Source organism: Manis javanica, chromosome 6 (genome assembly GCF_040802235.1).
Source record: "Manis javanica isolate MJ-LG chromosome 6, MJ_LKY, whole genome shotgun sequence".
NCBI lineage: Eukaryota > Metazoa > Chordata > Mammalia > Pholidota > Manidae > Manis > Manis javanica.
Genome location: NC_133161.1, coordinates 10412129 through 10431063, shown reverse-complemented (window position 1 = coordinate 10431063; position 18935 = coordinate 10412129). Strand labels below are relative to the sequence as shown.

Here is an 18935-nt window from a genome sequence, read left to right as displayed (position 1 = left end):
GAGCCTTAGAGAGCAATAAAATAACTGAGTTTCAAGGGACCTGAGAAACCATCCCATCCCATATTTATACAGGATACATAAACATACTCTAGTGCATCCTTTTATCTTCTTGAAATTTTCCTGTGATTACCTCTCAAGAAAACCCATTCCACTTCCCTCCCTCTGGTATTAAACGTCATTGCTGAGCAGGAAAATGAAAGCATCTTCTGACGGGCTGCAGAGTATATGCACTTTAATGTAATTATGTGAAATACTCTGAATAAGAGGAAATAAATTAGTGTATTTTTGTTGCATAATCAGGACTTGTAGACAGAATCTTACAGGATAAAGCAAGGCACTGGCAGAATATTTAATCCTAGCCATCTTGACTCGTGCGAGGTGATGTCTTACTATGGTTTTGAGTTGCGTTTCCTTGGTGATTTGTGACTTTGAGTGTCTTTTCATGCATCTATTGGCCATCTTATGTCTTTTTTTTGGAAAAATATCTGGTCAGGTCCTGTGCCCATTTTTTAATCAGATTATTTGGTTTTTTTTGGTGTTGAGTTGCATGAGTTCTTTTGGATATTTTAGATATTAACCCCTATTGGACATATGATTTGCAAATATGTTCTCCCATTCAGTAGGTCTCCTTTTCGTTTTGTTTATGGTCCTCTTCACCATGCACAAGCTTTTAGTTTTATGTAGTCCTAATTATTTATTTTTGCTTTTGTGCCAAATATACTTCAAGTTCTTAAAAATGGATATTTAAGATTTAGGAATTGGGAGAGACTGATAACATAATAATTATTTAAATATTTTAAATTCAACAACTGTCTTCTCCACCAAAAATAGGTGTGCATTGACCTATTTGTATAGATTCCTATGTGTTCCTATGATAGCGACATTTTCTAAGGTATAACCAACTTAAATTAGGAAGAGCACGAGCCCTGCTTCAAGGGAAAGAGTCTTAAGGAATATAACCATGATTCAACCAACAATAAGAAAACCCCAAAGGATGTCATGCTCATAAGTACGTAGATATATTGGAGTTTTCTGTTGCTCTTTTACTCTGTTGTGGAGCATAGGTGGAGATGCATGGAGGGAACGAGAGCAGAACAGAAGTACCAGAGAGTCCTTGAGAGAACTGTGTGTCTCTCATTAGCTGGGGCAGTTGTCTCTTATGGGAATACAACCAACACTGGGAGATAACATCCTAACAGGTAAGAATGCACGGTGATCGTTGTGATGACTAGTGCGCTCTGATGACAGTGGTACTGAAGCTGTAAATGATCAGGACTAGTTCGATCCTAATTAAGAGACCTGAGGTCAGCTGGATGGATAACCTTTTCACTCACACTGAAACTCTAACACTTCATTATGAAGTGAAAGAAAAATAGCTGGGTAGTGGAAAAGGATATATAAAGGGACTTTTTTTGTTCTTCAACTCTTTCTGCAAATTATAGACTAAATTAAACCCACTAAACATAAATAATTAAATTGGATAAAAGGAAAACATTCAACTTTTAAAAGAAAGTGTTTTTTTTTTGTGAAAAGTGTTTTGCAAGGGGAAAATACATGGACTTCTCTCTTATAAAGCATCCCTTCTGTAAGGACATCTGTTAGGAACACATGACTCTGAGGTTCAGGTCAACTTTTTACAAAGTTCTGCCAGTTGCTGGATATACAAACTTTTGCAATATACTTAAATTCTTTGGAATTTGGATTTATTATGTGTAAAATGACTTCACTAACACTAAGCTCACAGGTTTGTTGTAAAGAGGAAATATTATGTGCAAAATATTCAGCAGAATCCATGAGCAATAATAAGAGCTCAGTAAATGATAATTATTAATATTATCTACTATGTACATATATCATAATTTAAAGAGCAAGAACTATGACTTATAAATAAAACAAAGAAAAATGAGATCTCCTTCTATATTAGAAAGAAGCAGGAATATTATAAAATGTGGCCTTTTATTTGTTGTGAAATACCAAGATTTCAAATAATTTATGAAGCAAATGACTTGGAGTCTTGCCTTTGCAACCTTATTTCTTTAAAGAAGTAATGAATATTTTTAAAGTACATGGATAAAAACAATTCAGAATTGCAAGAATTCATATATATATGTTATATGTATGTGTGGTACATTTATACCCATACATGTGTGTATATATGCACACACAGTCACATGTGATACACCCCAAAGTCTGCATTATTTTCTGCTTTCTTTCACTCATTATTGTGTCTGTGAGATTCACTCAGGTTGTTGCATGTAGCTGTATTTCACTTGTTTCATAACATTACATTGTATAAATATACCACATTTATCCATTATATTTCTGGCAGATATTTGAGTTGTGTGCAGTTTGGCTATAATAATTATTACATAAATATTACACACACTTTTGGGGGACATATGAAATATCATTCCTGTTGGATACATACTCAGGGGAATACTAGGTTCTGAGTGCCCTAGACTTGGATCCGCTTTGGCTTGAACTCCAGAGGGGCTGCTTATACATTATGATTATCATTTACCCATGATTTATAATGTGACTCACAGTGAGCCAGATATTGGTAATACAGTGATGGGCCAAACATGTGATATCTAACTGACTGGGTTTACAGCCTAATAAAGTAGATGTATTATTATGAAAATAGTATACATAAATATATTACTGGGTCACAAGTCTGCTTTTTTCCCTCTAAACCATTGAACCAAGAATAAGGAACTTATTCATTCTTTTTTGATTAGCTTAGTATTCTTAATTAGCAGCCGTGATTCATTTGGGGAGTGGGGAAGGTTAAGTTATGTTGGGATGGCCTGACTTCTTAACTTTTCTTTGAACATATCTCAGTCTCACCTGGTTAAAGAGCCTCTTTCTCATGTCATCTCATCCTGACGTGTGCTTTGGTTTCTCTTGTGACGTTTGTTGAGCCCTTGGTGAGGGCTGGCTGTCATCTATTGAGATGTGGGCTTCTATAACTTTCCCAGGGCCTGTCTAGCCTGTGGTCCTGGAGTTGTGGGGCTGTGGAAGCATGCTCTCCCATTACACTGAGTCAGCACCAATTACACTTCCCTGGTGTCTCGACCTCATCCTACCCCCTTGCTGGTGCCATGAACCTCTTTGAGATATGGCTGTATTTCATTTTGATCCCTGGCCTGGCTGGAACACCCTGAAGCTCTCAGGAACAGGCTATTCCACTTGCAACCTGGTGGTTTCCTGTGAGAACTGTGCCTCAGCTTTTCTAATATGTGTCACCACACCATGCAGGGCCTTATGGAATCATCTGAATCTCTTCCAGAAAATGCAGAGGCCACAGGGAGCCAGCAGAGCTGCGGCAGGCTTGTCTATCTGGCCAGGTCAGTTCTCAGCACTGGCGTCTCCTTGCTGACTCTGCTGCCCTGAACATTGGTCTCCAGCCAGAGATACTAATGTGGATATATACACCTATGCTTACAGATTTATTCTCATCATATCTCACAAGCACCTATCTATAATTTCAAACCAGAATATGAAAGCCAGGACATACATTCATCTGACCACCTGTTTGCCTTTATACTTCCTTGGGATCAGAGGAACAGATTTATGCTTGTCCAAATTGGCAGGAAATGTCTTTATATCTTAGGCTGAGTTCTCTCTGCCATTAGCAACTTCAGTGGTTCCATTAGCCTGGCTTCGCACAGAGCAAAACTTGAGGTAAAGGCTTGTGTAGCAACATTTCATTGTAAGTGAGGAAAAAGAAGAATAAACAAAAGAATAGGGCGAGCAAGTTCAGGAGTATCCTAGGATCCTGCAGGCCTCTGAAGGGGGGCAAAACAGCGCCGGCGCTCCTCCGATGCCCAGTTCCTAGATTTTCATCATTATGTCACTGGTCTGGTAATCTTCCAGTAAATCCTCCTCATAAGATTTGTGTTTATTTGATCTGTCTCAGCTCTCTCATTGTGTATTTATAGAATAGAGTATTTACGGGAAATGAGTGGCAATTGTTAAACATCACAGCCGCCAGGGGTGCTGATAACAAACATAACACATAAAGATACGGCCCAAAACAATCTGGCCAAAAAATTCAAAGGAAAAGCTGAGGAATGCGATGACCATAGGTGGCTCTGAGAGGCTTCGACACACTCCTGGGAAATACAGAGAACCATGCACATTTGTAGGGATGCCCAGAACTGAAAGTATCTACACGCAAGGCATGACAGGGCTCATAACTCTCCCCCCAGCTGACCTTAACAGCCCGCACAAGTGGGAAGTCAAGGCTAATGAGGAGAGAGAAACTGCCTACCTGAGCATTGAAGATGTGCCCCAATATGCACATGGACCCACTCAGCAAAGACTGGAAGGCTGGGTGTTTCTGGTCACTTAAGGAAGTCTTTGTCCAGTATTTAACTGGCCATCAGAGACTTCAGTAGCTGTACATAAAAGGGATATCAAAATTAAATAATTAGTTCAATATAGTCCCTAAAAAAGAAATAGCAGCCATCCCAGAAAGAGGGCTGAGGAAGGGAGACTTGTGTTCATGATAGCACATTATATTAGTTTAAATTAGCTGATTTCAACAACATAAATACAAGGCATGCAAAGACACATGGAAGGCCCACAGAGAGAAAAAATAGTCAACAGAACCTGTCCCTGAGGAATCCGTGACGTTATCCTTATCATATGAAATGTATTGAAATCCCTGGGACCCAAAACACCCTTGTCAGTTATTATTGCACAATAATAAGGAAAGGGGAGGGATTGAGCAATGTAAGAACAATGATTTTGCAACCAGTGAAATTAATTTTGGCATTAGCCCAATCATATTATAAATTAAAATGCTAATTATAGTCTTAAGGGCAGCTACTAAGAAAATAACTCAAAAATACATTTAATGAATGATAAGGGAATTCAGCTGGTACACTAGAAAATATTTCCCTAATGAAGAGAGGCCAGTAATGGAGGAATGCACAGAGGAGCAAAAACTTGTAAGGCGTATGGAAAACAAAGAGAAGTTACAGTATAAACAGTGAAGTTAGCATTAGAACCTAGGCAGACCATGGATCTTATACTCTTGAATTCTAATCCGAATTGTGGAATCAAAACTGTATTTTATTATGATCATCTGAGAGTACAATGAACATTTTGAATGTTTAGTTAGCAATATGAAAATATGTATAAACTGAAAGCAATCACCAAAGACAGCTAGAAGAAGGGAAGAGATAAACAGAAGAGAAGGCATGGGCATATAGAAATGTGTATATGTAACAATCTCTGGTATAAAGCAAGCACTGTCTTGACAACATGAGGGGTAAGGCACTAGAGGGAAGCTGGTGATCTGGGCCTGCTCAGTGGCTTTCAGAACACTGGCCTTACCCCCTTGAGACAGGCCGTGGGCAGTGCCGATTTACACTGAAGTGGGGCAGGCAGACATTCGGGACCAGTACATTCTGGGAAGAAGCCTGGCATGAGCTGTTGAAAGTGTTTTCATCATATGCACTGTATCGAAATCCCTTGGGCCCATGAGGTCCTATAGGAAGTGGATAGAAAATAGATACCAAGAGTAAAGCCTGGAAATGCCAGTGTTCATTGATACAGGAAATGAGGAGGAATCAGCAAAGGAGACTGAGAAGGAGCAGCCAGAAAACTAGGACCACCGGGGGAGCATAATATCATGAGAGTCAGGTAGAAACATTTTCAAGGAGAGAGTAACTGACTATGGTAAGTGCTGGCAAGTCAAGTCAGATGAGGACCAAGAACTGATGACTGGATTTAGCAAAGTAAAGATAATTGGTGTCCTTGATAAAAAAAAAAGTTTCACATTCTGACTGGATGTGTTCAAGAGAGAAAAAGAGGAGACATTTGAGACCGTAATTGTTGGAGAGAAGTTTATGGGTAGTAAGAGGGGTGGGGTCCACAGTGTACATGGTAGGCTGTCCTACACTAGGGACAGACACTTAGTAACTCCAGGTAACAGCAGACAAGTTGGGGGCAGATGCAGATCCGGTATTTTGGTCAGTGTCTTACGAATGGGGACGTTCTCATCTGACGGCTTCTATATTTTCAGTTACCCTCTGTTAGGCACTGAGACTATGGGTGGGAGGATTGATGAGAATTTTAGAGAGGAAACATGAAAAACTAACCTGGGAGAGGAGACCAGGGAAAAATAGTGTGATTTCTGGTATCATTAAGGGTCAAACTGATGTGCATATTCATGAGTTTAGAAGAGATCTGAGTCAGCACAGTTGTATTTTTCTCTAGATTTGTGGGTGTAGGCAAAGAAATTCACCATTTAAATTCAGTCAACCACCTAACTATCTAGAACAGAGGGGTGAAAATGACCTCTCTCAGTGTAGGATATATATTTGGGGTGAAAATATTCAAAAAATGGGACAAATACTTAGGGAGTGACTTATAATCAAAGCAAGACAGGAAAGTACTGAGGGAATAGGGTTCAATCCCCATGAGTTTCCGAGTAACAATAAATCTTTGCAATGGAAAAATTTGGTAATTCGTTTCATAGGCACACTTCTCAGCAGACGATTCTTGTTCACTCCCTGGAGAGGATATAGTCCTTGTGGTGCTGCCTTAACGAGCCCCATGGGGGCCATGCTCATCCCATGTGGAATTTAAACCATTCCAAAAGAGGGTGCAGAGGCAGGTGCCATTGACAAGCAGGAACATATGAAGTCCAGGTACTTGGGGAGTGTCCTGTGTGACATTAACCATAAAGTATGACTTGTGTCTGTTAAATTTTCATGCCAAGGGCCTCCTGAGTAGATTCATCCCACCATTCTTCCTGAGTTCCATCCCCTGCATCAGCAGGTACATGCACACACACAGGTAACAGAACTGGAGGACTCTGGGAAGGCTTTGCACTACTCTGTAGGGCAGATAATAGCATGGTGGAATTTGTCATTTGTTTCCCGGCACCGCAGGTGTGTCTCTGGGGAATGACTGGTTTTACTAGTCAGAGTATAAAGCCCCCACGTCTGGAAGAGTCTCCTGTGTAGCCTGCATCGGTTCTCATGGTCGGGGGGAGAGGCGTCCGGGATTCATCATGCGAACCTGCTGCGGGAGCAGGTGGTTCAGCTGCAGCCTCCCCCGTCTCTGTGAGTTTCCCTGTACACTCAAGCCCAGTTTGAGGAAAATATCAAAGATAGCACTGCCCCCTTGCATAAGTCATTATTTATACACTGGTTAATGGAAGAGAAGAACAGGACAGAGGCTGGCAGAAATCATCAGGTTTAGATAGAAGAAAAAGCCACTGGTGTGAAGACCTCTTTCCCACCTTGCTGGGGGTCTTAGAGTCATAACTGATGCCCAGGCTGATGCCCAGGTCTGGCTCTGCTTAATCCACTTCCCACTCTGGTCTCACTCATGGGAAGGAGCTGGGGGCAGTAGATGGCACAAGAGTCTTCTGATCTGGATGCCTCCTTTTACAGTTGGAGAAGATGAAGCCAGAGGTGTTACCCAGCTTTCCTTGACCCGTCCTTCACTTCATCCTCTGCTGAGAGCCATCTGCTTCTACTACTTAGAAATAGCCTCCAGCTGGGAATTGAGAACCTGGGGCTCCTTTTCTTTGCTGCCAGTGTTAATAAGGGGAAGGGAGAAATCTTGTAGCTATTTGATGGGATAAATTGTTAACCTGGTGTCAACTTTAGAATAAATGTGTGATTATAATATATTATGAAAAAGTCTATCATATGGTAAAGAAAGAAAAAGAAATCTGAAAGGGTAATTAAGAGACATAAGATAGGTTGACGAATTACAACATTGATCCAACAGGAGTCCCAGAAGATCTTGACACAGTAAAATGTAAAGAAGATGGAAAGACAGTAGACAACAAGGTAATTTTTAAAAATTTATAGTGATTGAGAATTTATTTTTTATTTATCCTCTTCTATTATTAGAATATATTTATTCTGTATTCTGTGCAAAGATTCGTATATTCTTCAGTATGAAAATACTTGTTTTGCTTGAGCATACATTTATCTGTATTGTACTTACTAAGGGGAATGCATTGTTTACAATTTAAGGACCACATCTATTTTGAATTCTGGAACACTTTTTCTGAAATCTCTTCAAACAGTGTTTCTTCACCATTTTCTCCATTCATTTGCTCTGGAAACTTTATCATATCTAAGTTTAGCCTCTCTATTGTCCATGTGTCTAAACAGCACTTACAGAATAGTATCCCTTTTTCTGTTAGTATTCACACCTGGATGGATTCTTAAGTGTGACTTTCCAATACACTACTTCCCTCTTTAACGTGAGGTCTGGCGATTACTTTCTTTATTGATTATAAAAATTTTGTGGCTATGTTTCTTATTTCGAGTGTCTGTGGCTGACCCATACTTACACACTGTGTTTCCATAGCTACTGTATTTGTTTTTCTTAATCCATCAAGCATTTTAGTAAGTATGATGTCTTTATTAATGTATTGGTACATCCCAACCAGCCTTAGATTAGAGTCTTTGGGCGACTGTTCTATATATTTATTACATTTTGAATGAATTTGAGGTTCCAATTGTTCCCTTTGCTTTTTCTTTTCAGCAGTCATTTGTTTTGTTTGTTTTCAAAATGTGTCTCAGGCTCTGGTGACCTACTGAGACAGCCAGGAATCATATTGACCTCTTTATAGTCACTCTATCCAGTTTCCCAGTAGCTGTTTTAAACCTCCTTTCATGGGTCCAGCCTAAGCCCTTAGTTTCAGGCAATCGTATTGTGTGGGACACCATCTCCCAAAACTTGCCTTGATTCCATAAAACCTGAGTTCCAGATAGGACTCTGCTTTCATCCTTGTAGCATATCATGTTTCAGATTCATTTCTAGTATATGGAAGAACTGTCTCATTTTAAACTCTGGCTATATATTTGGGGGATTGCATTTTATATTTTGATCTCTCATTTCCTTGTGTTTGAAATAGAGGAAAACTTGGGGACTCATCCTGAGTATAAATCTTCATTTTCTTCTTAATGAAATCTACAACCAATATAGTAGTGTAAGTGCAATGGTAAATTGTTAAGTGTCAATTATTGTTGTTAATAATAATAACATTTCTGGGAGAAAATAGAGATTATTGGAAACTGTTAAACAAAAGAGGATCTGCCTCTGTCTCCTCATTAGTTTCAGTTGATTATTGCTGATAATGAATTTCAAGAAATGGCAAATCTTCTATTTTTTGTAAAGAAGATAAAGACCCTGAATATTTTATGTGAAATCTTCTAATTTTTAATATTGGTGAATAATTCAAGTCTTTAATATCTTTAAAAGCCAAATTTACAGATAACATTTCATGACTTTGGATGGGCTGGATTCACAAGTTATGGATCTTTTGTCTCTGGCAAAAATGCTCACTCTGTACACGCACATCTCTTTTTTCCCCTTTTCCACCCCTCAGCTCTAAAACCCCTGTCCTAAGGGCAGCATTGTGTTTATCTGACAAAGGAACATGGGAAGCAACCAGACATGGATCACAGAAGTCATCCTGCTGGGATTCCAGGTCGATCCCGCACTGGAGTGTTTCCTCTTTGGACTCTTCTCTCTCTTCTATACCTTCACCCTTTTGGGGAATGGGGTGATCCTGGGGCTCATCTGCCTGGACTCTAGACTGCACACCCCCATGTACTTCTTCCTCTCACACCTGGCCATTGTTGACATGTCCTATGCTTCCAACAATGTCCCCAAGATGCTGGCTATTCTTGTGAGTCAGGAAAGAACCATCTCCTTTGTTCTGTGCGTAATGCAGACCTTTTTGTATCTGGCCTTTGCTCACACTGAGTGCCTGGTTTTGGTGGTGATGTCCTACGATCGGTATGTGGCCATCTGCCACCCCCTACGTTACTCCGTCCTCCTGAGCTGGAGGGTGTGCACGGTCCTGGCTGCATCCTGCTGGATATTCAGCTCCCTGCTGGCCCTGGTCCATCTGATTCTCATTCTGAGGCTGCCCTTTTGTGGGCCGCAAAAAATCAACCACTTTTTCTGTCAAATCACGTTAGTACTCAAGCTGGCCTGTGCTGACACCAGGCTCAACCAAGTTGTCATCTTTGCTGCTTCTGTGTTTATCTTAGTGGGGCCCCTCTGCTTGGTGCTGGTGTCCTACACGCGCATCCTGGGTGCCATCCTGAGGATCCAGTCCGGGGAGGGCCGCAGGAAGGCCTTCTCCACCTGCTCCTCCCACCTCTGCGTGGTGGGGCTCTTCTTCGGCAGCGCCATCGTCCTGTACATGGCCCCCAAATCCATCCACTCTCAAGAACAGAGGAAGATTCTGTCGCTGTTTTACAGCCTTTTCAACCCTATGCTGAATCCCCTGATCTACAGTTTGAGGAACACAGAGGTCAAGGGGGCCCTGAGCAGATTTCTGGGAAAGAGGAGGTTGGTGTGAAGGATGGTTTGGGGAACCCTAAGTGTGTGAGCTTGTTTTCATGATTCTCGGTTCCTGAATCCCCTTTTGCATCCTTTAATTAAACAAACCCAGGACTCTCTATCTTTGGACCTTTTGTAAAATGAGAAAATAAATACCCTTACATTTAAGCCATTGATACTAAACCTGAGATAAACCTATGAAACAGAAAATCACAGTCTAATTCTATTTATGGACATAGATGCAAATGTCTTATAGAAAATATTAGTAAAACAAGTCCATGAAATATAATAGTTATCACATTATGATAAAGCTTTTATCCCCCAAATGCAAGACTTGTTTAGTTTTAAAACAGTGGAAATAATTTGTCATATTAACAAATTAAAGGATATGAATCAGTAGATACAAGAAAATGTTTAATCGAATTCAACATCAATTCATGATAAAACTCTTTACAACCTAGTTTAACAATCAGCATCCTAAAGAGGATCTACCGAAAAAAACAAAAACCAAAGCACACACAGCAGACGCCATACTTAATGGTGAGATGCCTCCACCTTCCCTGTACGATGAAGATAAAGATGTACATCATCACTTGTTTCTCTTGTTTTCAGCTTTTTACTAGAGACCCTAACCAGTGCCGCAAGACAAAAAGAAGATATACACATGTGTGTGCACACACATACACACATGCAAGGAATAAACAAATTGCGATTATGTGCAAATGACATGATTGTATATGTAGGAAATCCAAATGAACCTTGCAATGTTTCATTAAAATTATAAAAAAATTTAACAAAGTAGCTTGATATAAATCCATATGAACATCGATTACATTTTTAAATAACGATAACAAGTAAAATTAAATTTTATAAAATGTTACCATAGATAATAGGACTATCTTTGAAATGTTTAGAAATAAATCTAAGAAAGAATGTAAAAAAATTATAAAGATATAATTAGAAAAAATTTATTTGGATACTATAGTAACTAAATACACCAATATACAATGTGAGATATGCCATATTCTTGGTTTGCAAAACATAATATTGCAAAGATTCAATCTCCTCAAATTGATTAATATACTTAATGTTATCCTAATCGATATTCTGTAATATCCCAGTGGAATGTGTGGGTGTGTACAGAACTTGACAAGCTGATTCTACAATGCAAAAGGTCAAGACTAGTCCAAACACTATTTAAAAAGATAAAATATAAGGTGGGAGTATTTGATTCTCCAGATACAAAATAAACTATAAAGTGCCAAAAAATAAAAGTGTGTTATTCATTCAGGGATTGACCAATAAGAAAACAACAATACAAATCATAGCTGCAGATTCATCCCTTTATGAACACTTGCTGAAAAGCATGGCATGTCAGATCTGTGGGGAAAGGAAGGGCTGTGTAAAGATGTTGCTGACACAACTGAGTGACACATAGATTCTCAAGCACTCAGAAAAGTTAATTCCTACTGTTTTTAAGATCTAAGTGTCAAAGGCAAAACTATAAAGCTTTTATAGAGAAGGCAAACAGTGAATCTGTGGCATCTTACCGCACTGATAGACAGTGACTGCATTGGGGTATGGATGGGGACTTGATAATATGGGTGAATGTAGTAACCACATTGTTTTTTCATGTGAAACCTTTGTACGAGTATATATCAATAATACCTTAATAAAAAAAACCCATAAAGCTTTTAGAAGATAGGAAAGGGAAGGATTTTTTAAAATAGTATACAAAATTGTTAGTCACGAAAGAAAACACTGAAAAATTTGATTAGATTGAAATTAAGAATGTCTAATAAAGAGTGAAAAGACAAGATGTGGAATCCTCCTGTACCAGATCTAATTTATCAGCCCTCAGACATCACCTCCCCTCAGACCAGTGTATTTTAGAGTCCCACTTGTCTGGGCTAAATGACTTTCTACCATAATTAATTGTTATTCCAGCTTATCTTTTTTTACCCAAATCACTGTACAAATAAACAAACCTAAAGAATGAAAGGAGAATAGAGTTTTTTTCCCCCAGTCATATGGTAGATGAACTACTTTCAAATGTTTTTGTGGAGAAAATTCTTACAGAAGCAAAGAGAAATTCTATTTGTCTATCTTTCCCTCTTTATCAGGAAGGAAAATCTTTTCCCAAAGCACTCCCTCAGCAGATTTTTTCTAGTATTCCATTGGCCACAATCAGGCCAAATGGCTCCTTCAAAACCAGTCACTAACAGAGAGGATAAAACTGAGAGTTTGGCATGTGTCAATCATGGTTTATCCCCTGTGGCTCAGAGTGAGGCCCGGCTTCTCTTTCACACATCTACTATCTGAAAAACACCAGTGCTCGGTCAGCAAGGAAGAAGGTAATGGCCACAGGTATCTGCTTGCTGGTGTAAGTTCTGCAGCAAGACTTCTTAAATCTTCTCTAAGAAAATTGAAGTATGCTTATTTTCTCATCCTTCAATTTTAGGGATCCAATTGTTACTCTCTCAAAATAAGACACCATGTTTGAAATCCTAATGGCTACATCCTCTAAATAGAATGAAAAAATATTCTTATATCAAGGAGATTATATTAAGAAACTTAGTAGAGTTAAAAAGTGATTCTGAAGTAGAGTAACTATAACTATTTTTGTTACATAGTATGTACTTTTCCTTCTGCTACATTAAAGTGTAAATACACTTAAAAAGAGCAAATACAGAAAGAAAGGGCTCAAGCCTTATGAATGAGGGTTTTCTCGCTCAGGGATGGCAAAATATTAAAATGATGTTTAGACGCCACTGTAGGAGTTCTATTTAATTATGATCTGCCAACACTTCTGTCTCTAAATTGACTTTCATTTAATAAAGTGCCATTGCTAACGATGGAACCAAGCATGCTTTGTAATATTTATTCTTACCAGAATATATTAATCAACATAAATGTTAATAATACAAGAAGCCAAAGACTTTTCACAGTACATGTTATTGCTCTTCCCATTTCAAAGATTAGAAGCAAACAATAGGGATAAATCATTGTTACTAGAGACGGGTCCTTGGCCTCATTGCGAGAAATAATTCAAGAATGGATGCAGGAAAGTGCTGAGCATTGAGAGTTTATTTGGAAATTTAGAGTTTAAAGAAAGACAAAAGTACATACCCAGAGTTGTGGTACCAACAGACTCAGAGGGGGTTGCACCAAGAGAATGATAGGGAACCTTTTTTATATGAAGAGAGATGAATGTTTACTAACTGAGGTTAGGTTTCCATGGGAACAGGTGGAGTATTCCTGGAGTTCAGGCTTGTTCTACCCTCACTTTGGATTTTTCACTATATTTGGTCCTCATTGGTCATGGTGTTGGGAGGTGTGATTTTTACTATGCTAATAGATTTCAGGGTGAGGTTTGGGTCCATTTCTCCTCTGAGTTGTAACCAGCCGGTTTCAGCCAGTCTGTTATCTATATTCTCCTTCCACATCTCATGGGAATAGCTTGCATAGAATGTGTAGAATGTAAGCAGGCATCCTACTGAAGTTCCCTCCGTCTCCCTACTTATGTCTACCTATCGACCTACCTAACATCATGAGGCCTCTTTGCATCCACAATAAACTGTTAAATATCATTGTCCCCATAAAAGAAATAAAAGTGGTAATCATGCATATCTGAATGAACATGCACCAAATTATTATCCTCATTTCCATCTGGGTGTTGTTGAGTGAAATTTTTTTCTGTAATAATCTTGTTTGGTTTGTAAAATGTAAAATATTAAAAACATACTAAAATTTTTAAAAATTAAGGTCAACCTTGAAGGACGTTATGATAAATGCTTTTAGTCTTACAGAGAAGGGAGCCCAGTTTGGGTTTGGGCTGTTGAAGAGGGTTCCATGCTTGCTTTGCAGGGTTGGTATCATATCGGAAGTCAAATGGAGAATACAAGGATAAAACTGACTTGAAACAAGAAATAAGAATTTCAAGAGTGGGGGCAATTGGGGGGTATTACTTGAAGGAAGTAGAGCATGTGCATTGAAGACTAAGGAGGGGATGAAGTGAGGGTCAATTGGATACACAGAGTATTTTCAGAAAAGAAATAACCCCAATATGCCTCCTCTTAAACCTATTTTTTTCTGCTTTTCCTAAATTAAATATATTACTTTTAAATTGTAGTATTTCTTCCATACAGTTTAATAATGAAGGCTCTCTAGTGCATTAGATTAAGATAGACACTTGGGAAGTTAGACCTAGAAAGATTTAAAATCATTAAACATTATCGCTTAGTACATGAGATAGAAAGAGAGGTGGTCATTTTAACATTGGGTCTTAACCCAGAACAAAGAAATAATGGAGCTCAGAAATCTGGAGATGTTTGAAATGGAGGACAAACTAAAGAAAATTAAGGGAGAGGTATATGTTAACCACCAAGGTGAAAATATTTGGAAGTGAAAATTGTACAGTGAATATTTGGCAATCACATTTCCCTATTTCTCTGAAATGATGTCTTAACAGGGCCATGGGACCCTTACCATAACAGATCAAGAAATCATAGCTTCTCTTTGATAGACAAACAGGAGGGATTAAAGAATAAAGCAATTTTAAGACCGATAAAATATGTATTGAGATAAATTAATTTATGACGTGATCTTGAATTTTTAATTTTCTGTGCCAGGGTCTTGCCAAGTTTACAGACATCCTGGCTTCACCCAGTCCCAAGCAAAACACACAAGCACAAACCCCAGATGCACATAAAAATTCCCATAGGATACTGAAAAAGCAGAAAGAATAAACATGGGAAATGAGTTCATTGGTTCACCTGCTAACAGGAAAGTAGCAAAGTCTGAATCTCTGGGGAGAACATGAGTAGCTGTAATACCACAGGGTTCTGGCCCCTGGGTCATCATTTGTGTCTGTGGGGAGAGAGTTGGGTCCAAATGATAACAGAAAAATCCTTTGCCTACAGGAGCAAGTCCATCTAAAGTTCTGTGTTCAGAGCTGTGCACCTGGGCTTCACCTCCCAGCAAGGCCCCTTTGAGGAGGAGAATCAATTCCAGCCCTTCTGTGAGGTTCCTTCTCAACCCAAGGCCATGACTGAAGAGGACACAGATTACACTACTGTAAGTGAAAGTGGTTCATTAGCACTGAAAAGGTGTTTTCAGAAGCTACACTGCAGATAAAATGTAAAGGGCATTGAAATGTGCTTCTCAGATTGACAGAGGTCACCTTCTGTGACCTGAGCAACATCAGAACTTAGCTGCTTTATTTGCACTCTTCACATTTTGGTGGATGTTGCAATAATTTTCAACCGGACTTAAGATCTATTTCTACTTTTAGTTAATGGATGATCTGTTTGTCTATTAGGACAATTCAGAAAAATCTTTATAAAAAAATGAGGTGGAGGTTTTCAATTTCCCCTCTCCTGTTAAAGAGGAACTATTTTTCATATTGTGGTGACTTATTGCTCTAATTTTATTCGAAGCTCTAAGAAAATCTGCTCAGATTTGAGATTCCTATTAAAACTTGGTGAGGATTACTTTCAAGATAGGCACGAATACTTTGCCACTTTAGTTATATATTGTGAATTTTTCAAAAATAGAAATATCTTGGTTTTTCCCCAGATAACATATAAAGTTTAATAAAAACAAATAAATAAGCCAACAAATTTATACAAAAGGTAAGTCTCTGCATAATCCTACTCTCTGGAGATAACAAGTATTAACGACTTCACTTTTAACTTACAGAATTTTTCTGCATATATGTAAATAGGTACAAAGACATATGTGTATTAATATGTTTGCATTTTAAGATATAAATCAGATCATATATACACATGGCTTAACCTAATGTGGAAATTTTTCATTTCACCATATAAAGATCTATAGTAGTCTTTTTAAATGGCTGCCTGGTATTCTCTTATAAAAGTAGCCAATTTATAAACTTCATGTCAATTCCAATTTTTAAAAAATATAGAGAGGATTAAAATAAACATGTACAACCTCTCAGTCACAATGGTTCAGGGTCATTGGGTTTTTTCTGTCCCAGTACTCACCACGACCTGCGTGTGCAGGGACTGTGCCCTCACCGTTCTCTGTGCAGGGAGTCCAGTTTGGCTGCAGTCAGGGTGGACACCCCTTCATTGTTTAGATTCCACCCATGTGTCTCCTCTTTAGAAAGACCTTTCCCGACAGTCCCATCTAAAGAAGCCCCCTTCCGATCAAGTCACTGTTTAGCATTTTATCCTGCTTATTTCCTCCATATTACTTTTCACTATCACCAAATACTTTATCTATTTGTTTACTCCTGGTGTATTGGGTGGTAGTTAACCATGACTTCCCTTTACTCTAAGTCTGAAAAAGTAAATTGAGAAATAATAGACCAAGAGGTCAGGTAGAAATTAAAAATACATGTTTCATCAGTGAGATTTATTAGAAAATACGTCTTTAGTAAATTTTCTCTCCAGATTAAAATCACATCTATTAACCCACTGCCAGCCCCACATGGCACAGAGCGTGCTTTCTATAGGCTTTAACCTGAAGGAGTGGAAATGTGTACAGCCAAAAAAGAGGGCAGAGAAAGGGCATCGTCGATTCCTTTTTCCTGTTTCATAAATCATGTAATTCGAGGACAGTGAGGGGTAGATAGACGCCAACCTTTTTCCTTCCAGGGTTAGAGAGGTTTCTCCCCTAAATGGAAAGATAAGGCATAGAAGACAAATAAACCACCCGCTCCTTCATTACCTGTCTCTCCTTCACCTCTTTCCTCCGGAGCTTAGCACAGAGGCTGGGACAGATGATGCACTCAAGGAATATGTGTTGAGGAATTGTTAAAGTATACATATAAACTGTATAAAATTATCACATATCAAATTTGCAGAAGTTATTCCTGATAACTTACTATTTATGGCCATGTGGTGAGGAGGAAGAATTCACACATTGTCAGAGGGAGATATTAGCACATATTTGCTTCAAAGATGCTGGCAGTAGGTATATCAAAACTTGGAAATGTCTGTATCTTTAGCATCTGTAATTTCACTTTTAGGATGTATCCTAAAGGAATAATCAACCAGTAGAGACAAAACTTTAATTTGGAAGAATATTAATCTCAGTGCTACTAAACATAAGGGAAATAAGCACCAAAAATTTCCAGTGATAAGAACTTAGATTGTGATATAATAGAATTTTGTGCTTATTGTAAGTAGTCTCTGTAAAATCATTTTTCTACATGAAAAATGTCATTATGGCAAGTGAAAATGATAGTGAAAAGTCTTTATAATATAATCCCAATTTTAGGATCTAAATTTTCAAGAGAAAATACTGAAATTTTTAAAATATGCAGTTGGACTTGAAATTTCAGCCTAATTAAAAACAAACAAACAAACATAGGTCTCAGGCTGTTTCCAAACAGAAAAAAAGTGATGAAAAAGTAAAGGGACAGCACCGGTCCAAAGGGTTCTCAATGTGATGTGACCATCTAGCCATTTTATGACTGTATCTCCCCCTGGAGAGTCCTCCAGGAGGGACTCCCTAGAAAGAACCAACCAGCTGACCGATGCTCCCCAATCCCCTCCCCAGGGACCTCTCCAAATCCATCAGTGGGCAGTCAGCGTGGTCTGCAGAGACACTGATGGCTACGGAAGTGCCAGAACTGGGGAGATAGCAAGATAACAAACGGTTCTGTCACACAGGAAGATAAGTTGATCTTTGAGATTTGCCTCTGTATTAAGTTTTAAAAGAGAAAAGAGAAAACACCCAAACAAAATACAATTTCAGTACAGCTGTCATCTTTAAATGTACCCACTGACATAAATTCCTTTTTCTTCTTGGAGTCTCACATTTCAAAAGGCTGCAGAAATGTCCTGTTTAGCTGAATTTAAGATAGGTGCATGTGTTCTTTGCATGTAGCCAAAGAAGCCTTCGCTTATGCCTAAATGTTAGCATCAACCGCTGATTAAAGGAGTAAATAAAACTTTGAGAAGAACACTACCAATCCTGAAGATGGCAACGACGCACCAAGATGCTTCTGGGGAATATCAGTCTTCCACTGCAAAGGAGCGGCTTACAAAGGCTTGGAGACGTTACAAAATTGAGAAATTGTTTAGAAGGGATTTCAGATCTGAAATAAGTTGGCAAAAAAGAATCTGAGAAGGTAAGTGGATAAGTAGGCAACATCTAAAGAACCGAGGACCCTACTTGTTTCATATCTTGGACCAAGAAGACAAGCAAGCAAAGTCTCCTACTGCAGACACCTTGTCAGGACCTCTCTCCTCTAACTACCTCAGACTCACCCCCGAAGGGAAGCCACATACCTGAGTTCTCAGAAACAGTGTTTGCAAGCACATGTCTGTGTGTTCTGTTAGGTAGAGTATGTAATAATGTATTACATGTTACAATATATTTTATCATCTATAATAAATTATACAAGTATCCTATTATTCTACTGATGCAAAGGGAATTTTTTTCTGATTCATGTGAGCATAACAAGTTAGTTTTTACAATGTATCTAGAAATAAGTGCTAAGTAATCCGTACAAAGTAATGTATTTCTAATGCTCACTCTGTGTCATTCAGTACATGTGTCTTGATTACCTTACAGCCCTGACCTCCTGTTATGGACGTCAACTTGTCTATCTCTGCCACAGGAGC

At 38.6% G+C, this 18935-nt stretch overlaps 1 protein-coding gene across 1 annotated transcript; it reads left to right on the top strand.

Moving 5' to 3' along the window:
• The first annotated feature begins 9421 nt into the window (after window positions 1–9421).
• Window positions 9422–10354, top strand: LOC118971349 (olfactory receptor 2A12-like). The gene has a single exon (XM_037012422.2). It carries the CDS (start codon window positions 9422–9424, stop codon window positions 10352–10354), a length of 933 nt encoding a protein of 310 aa, XP_036868317.2.
• Window positions 10355–18935: the final 8581 nt, after the last annotated feature.

What these genes read in the sequence shown, in the direction of transcription:
- LOC118971349 (XM_037012422.2), top strand. Translation starts at nt 9,422, where the DNA reads ATGGGAAGCAACCAGACATGGATCACAGAAGTCATCCTGCTGGGATTC.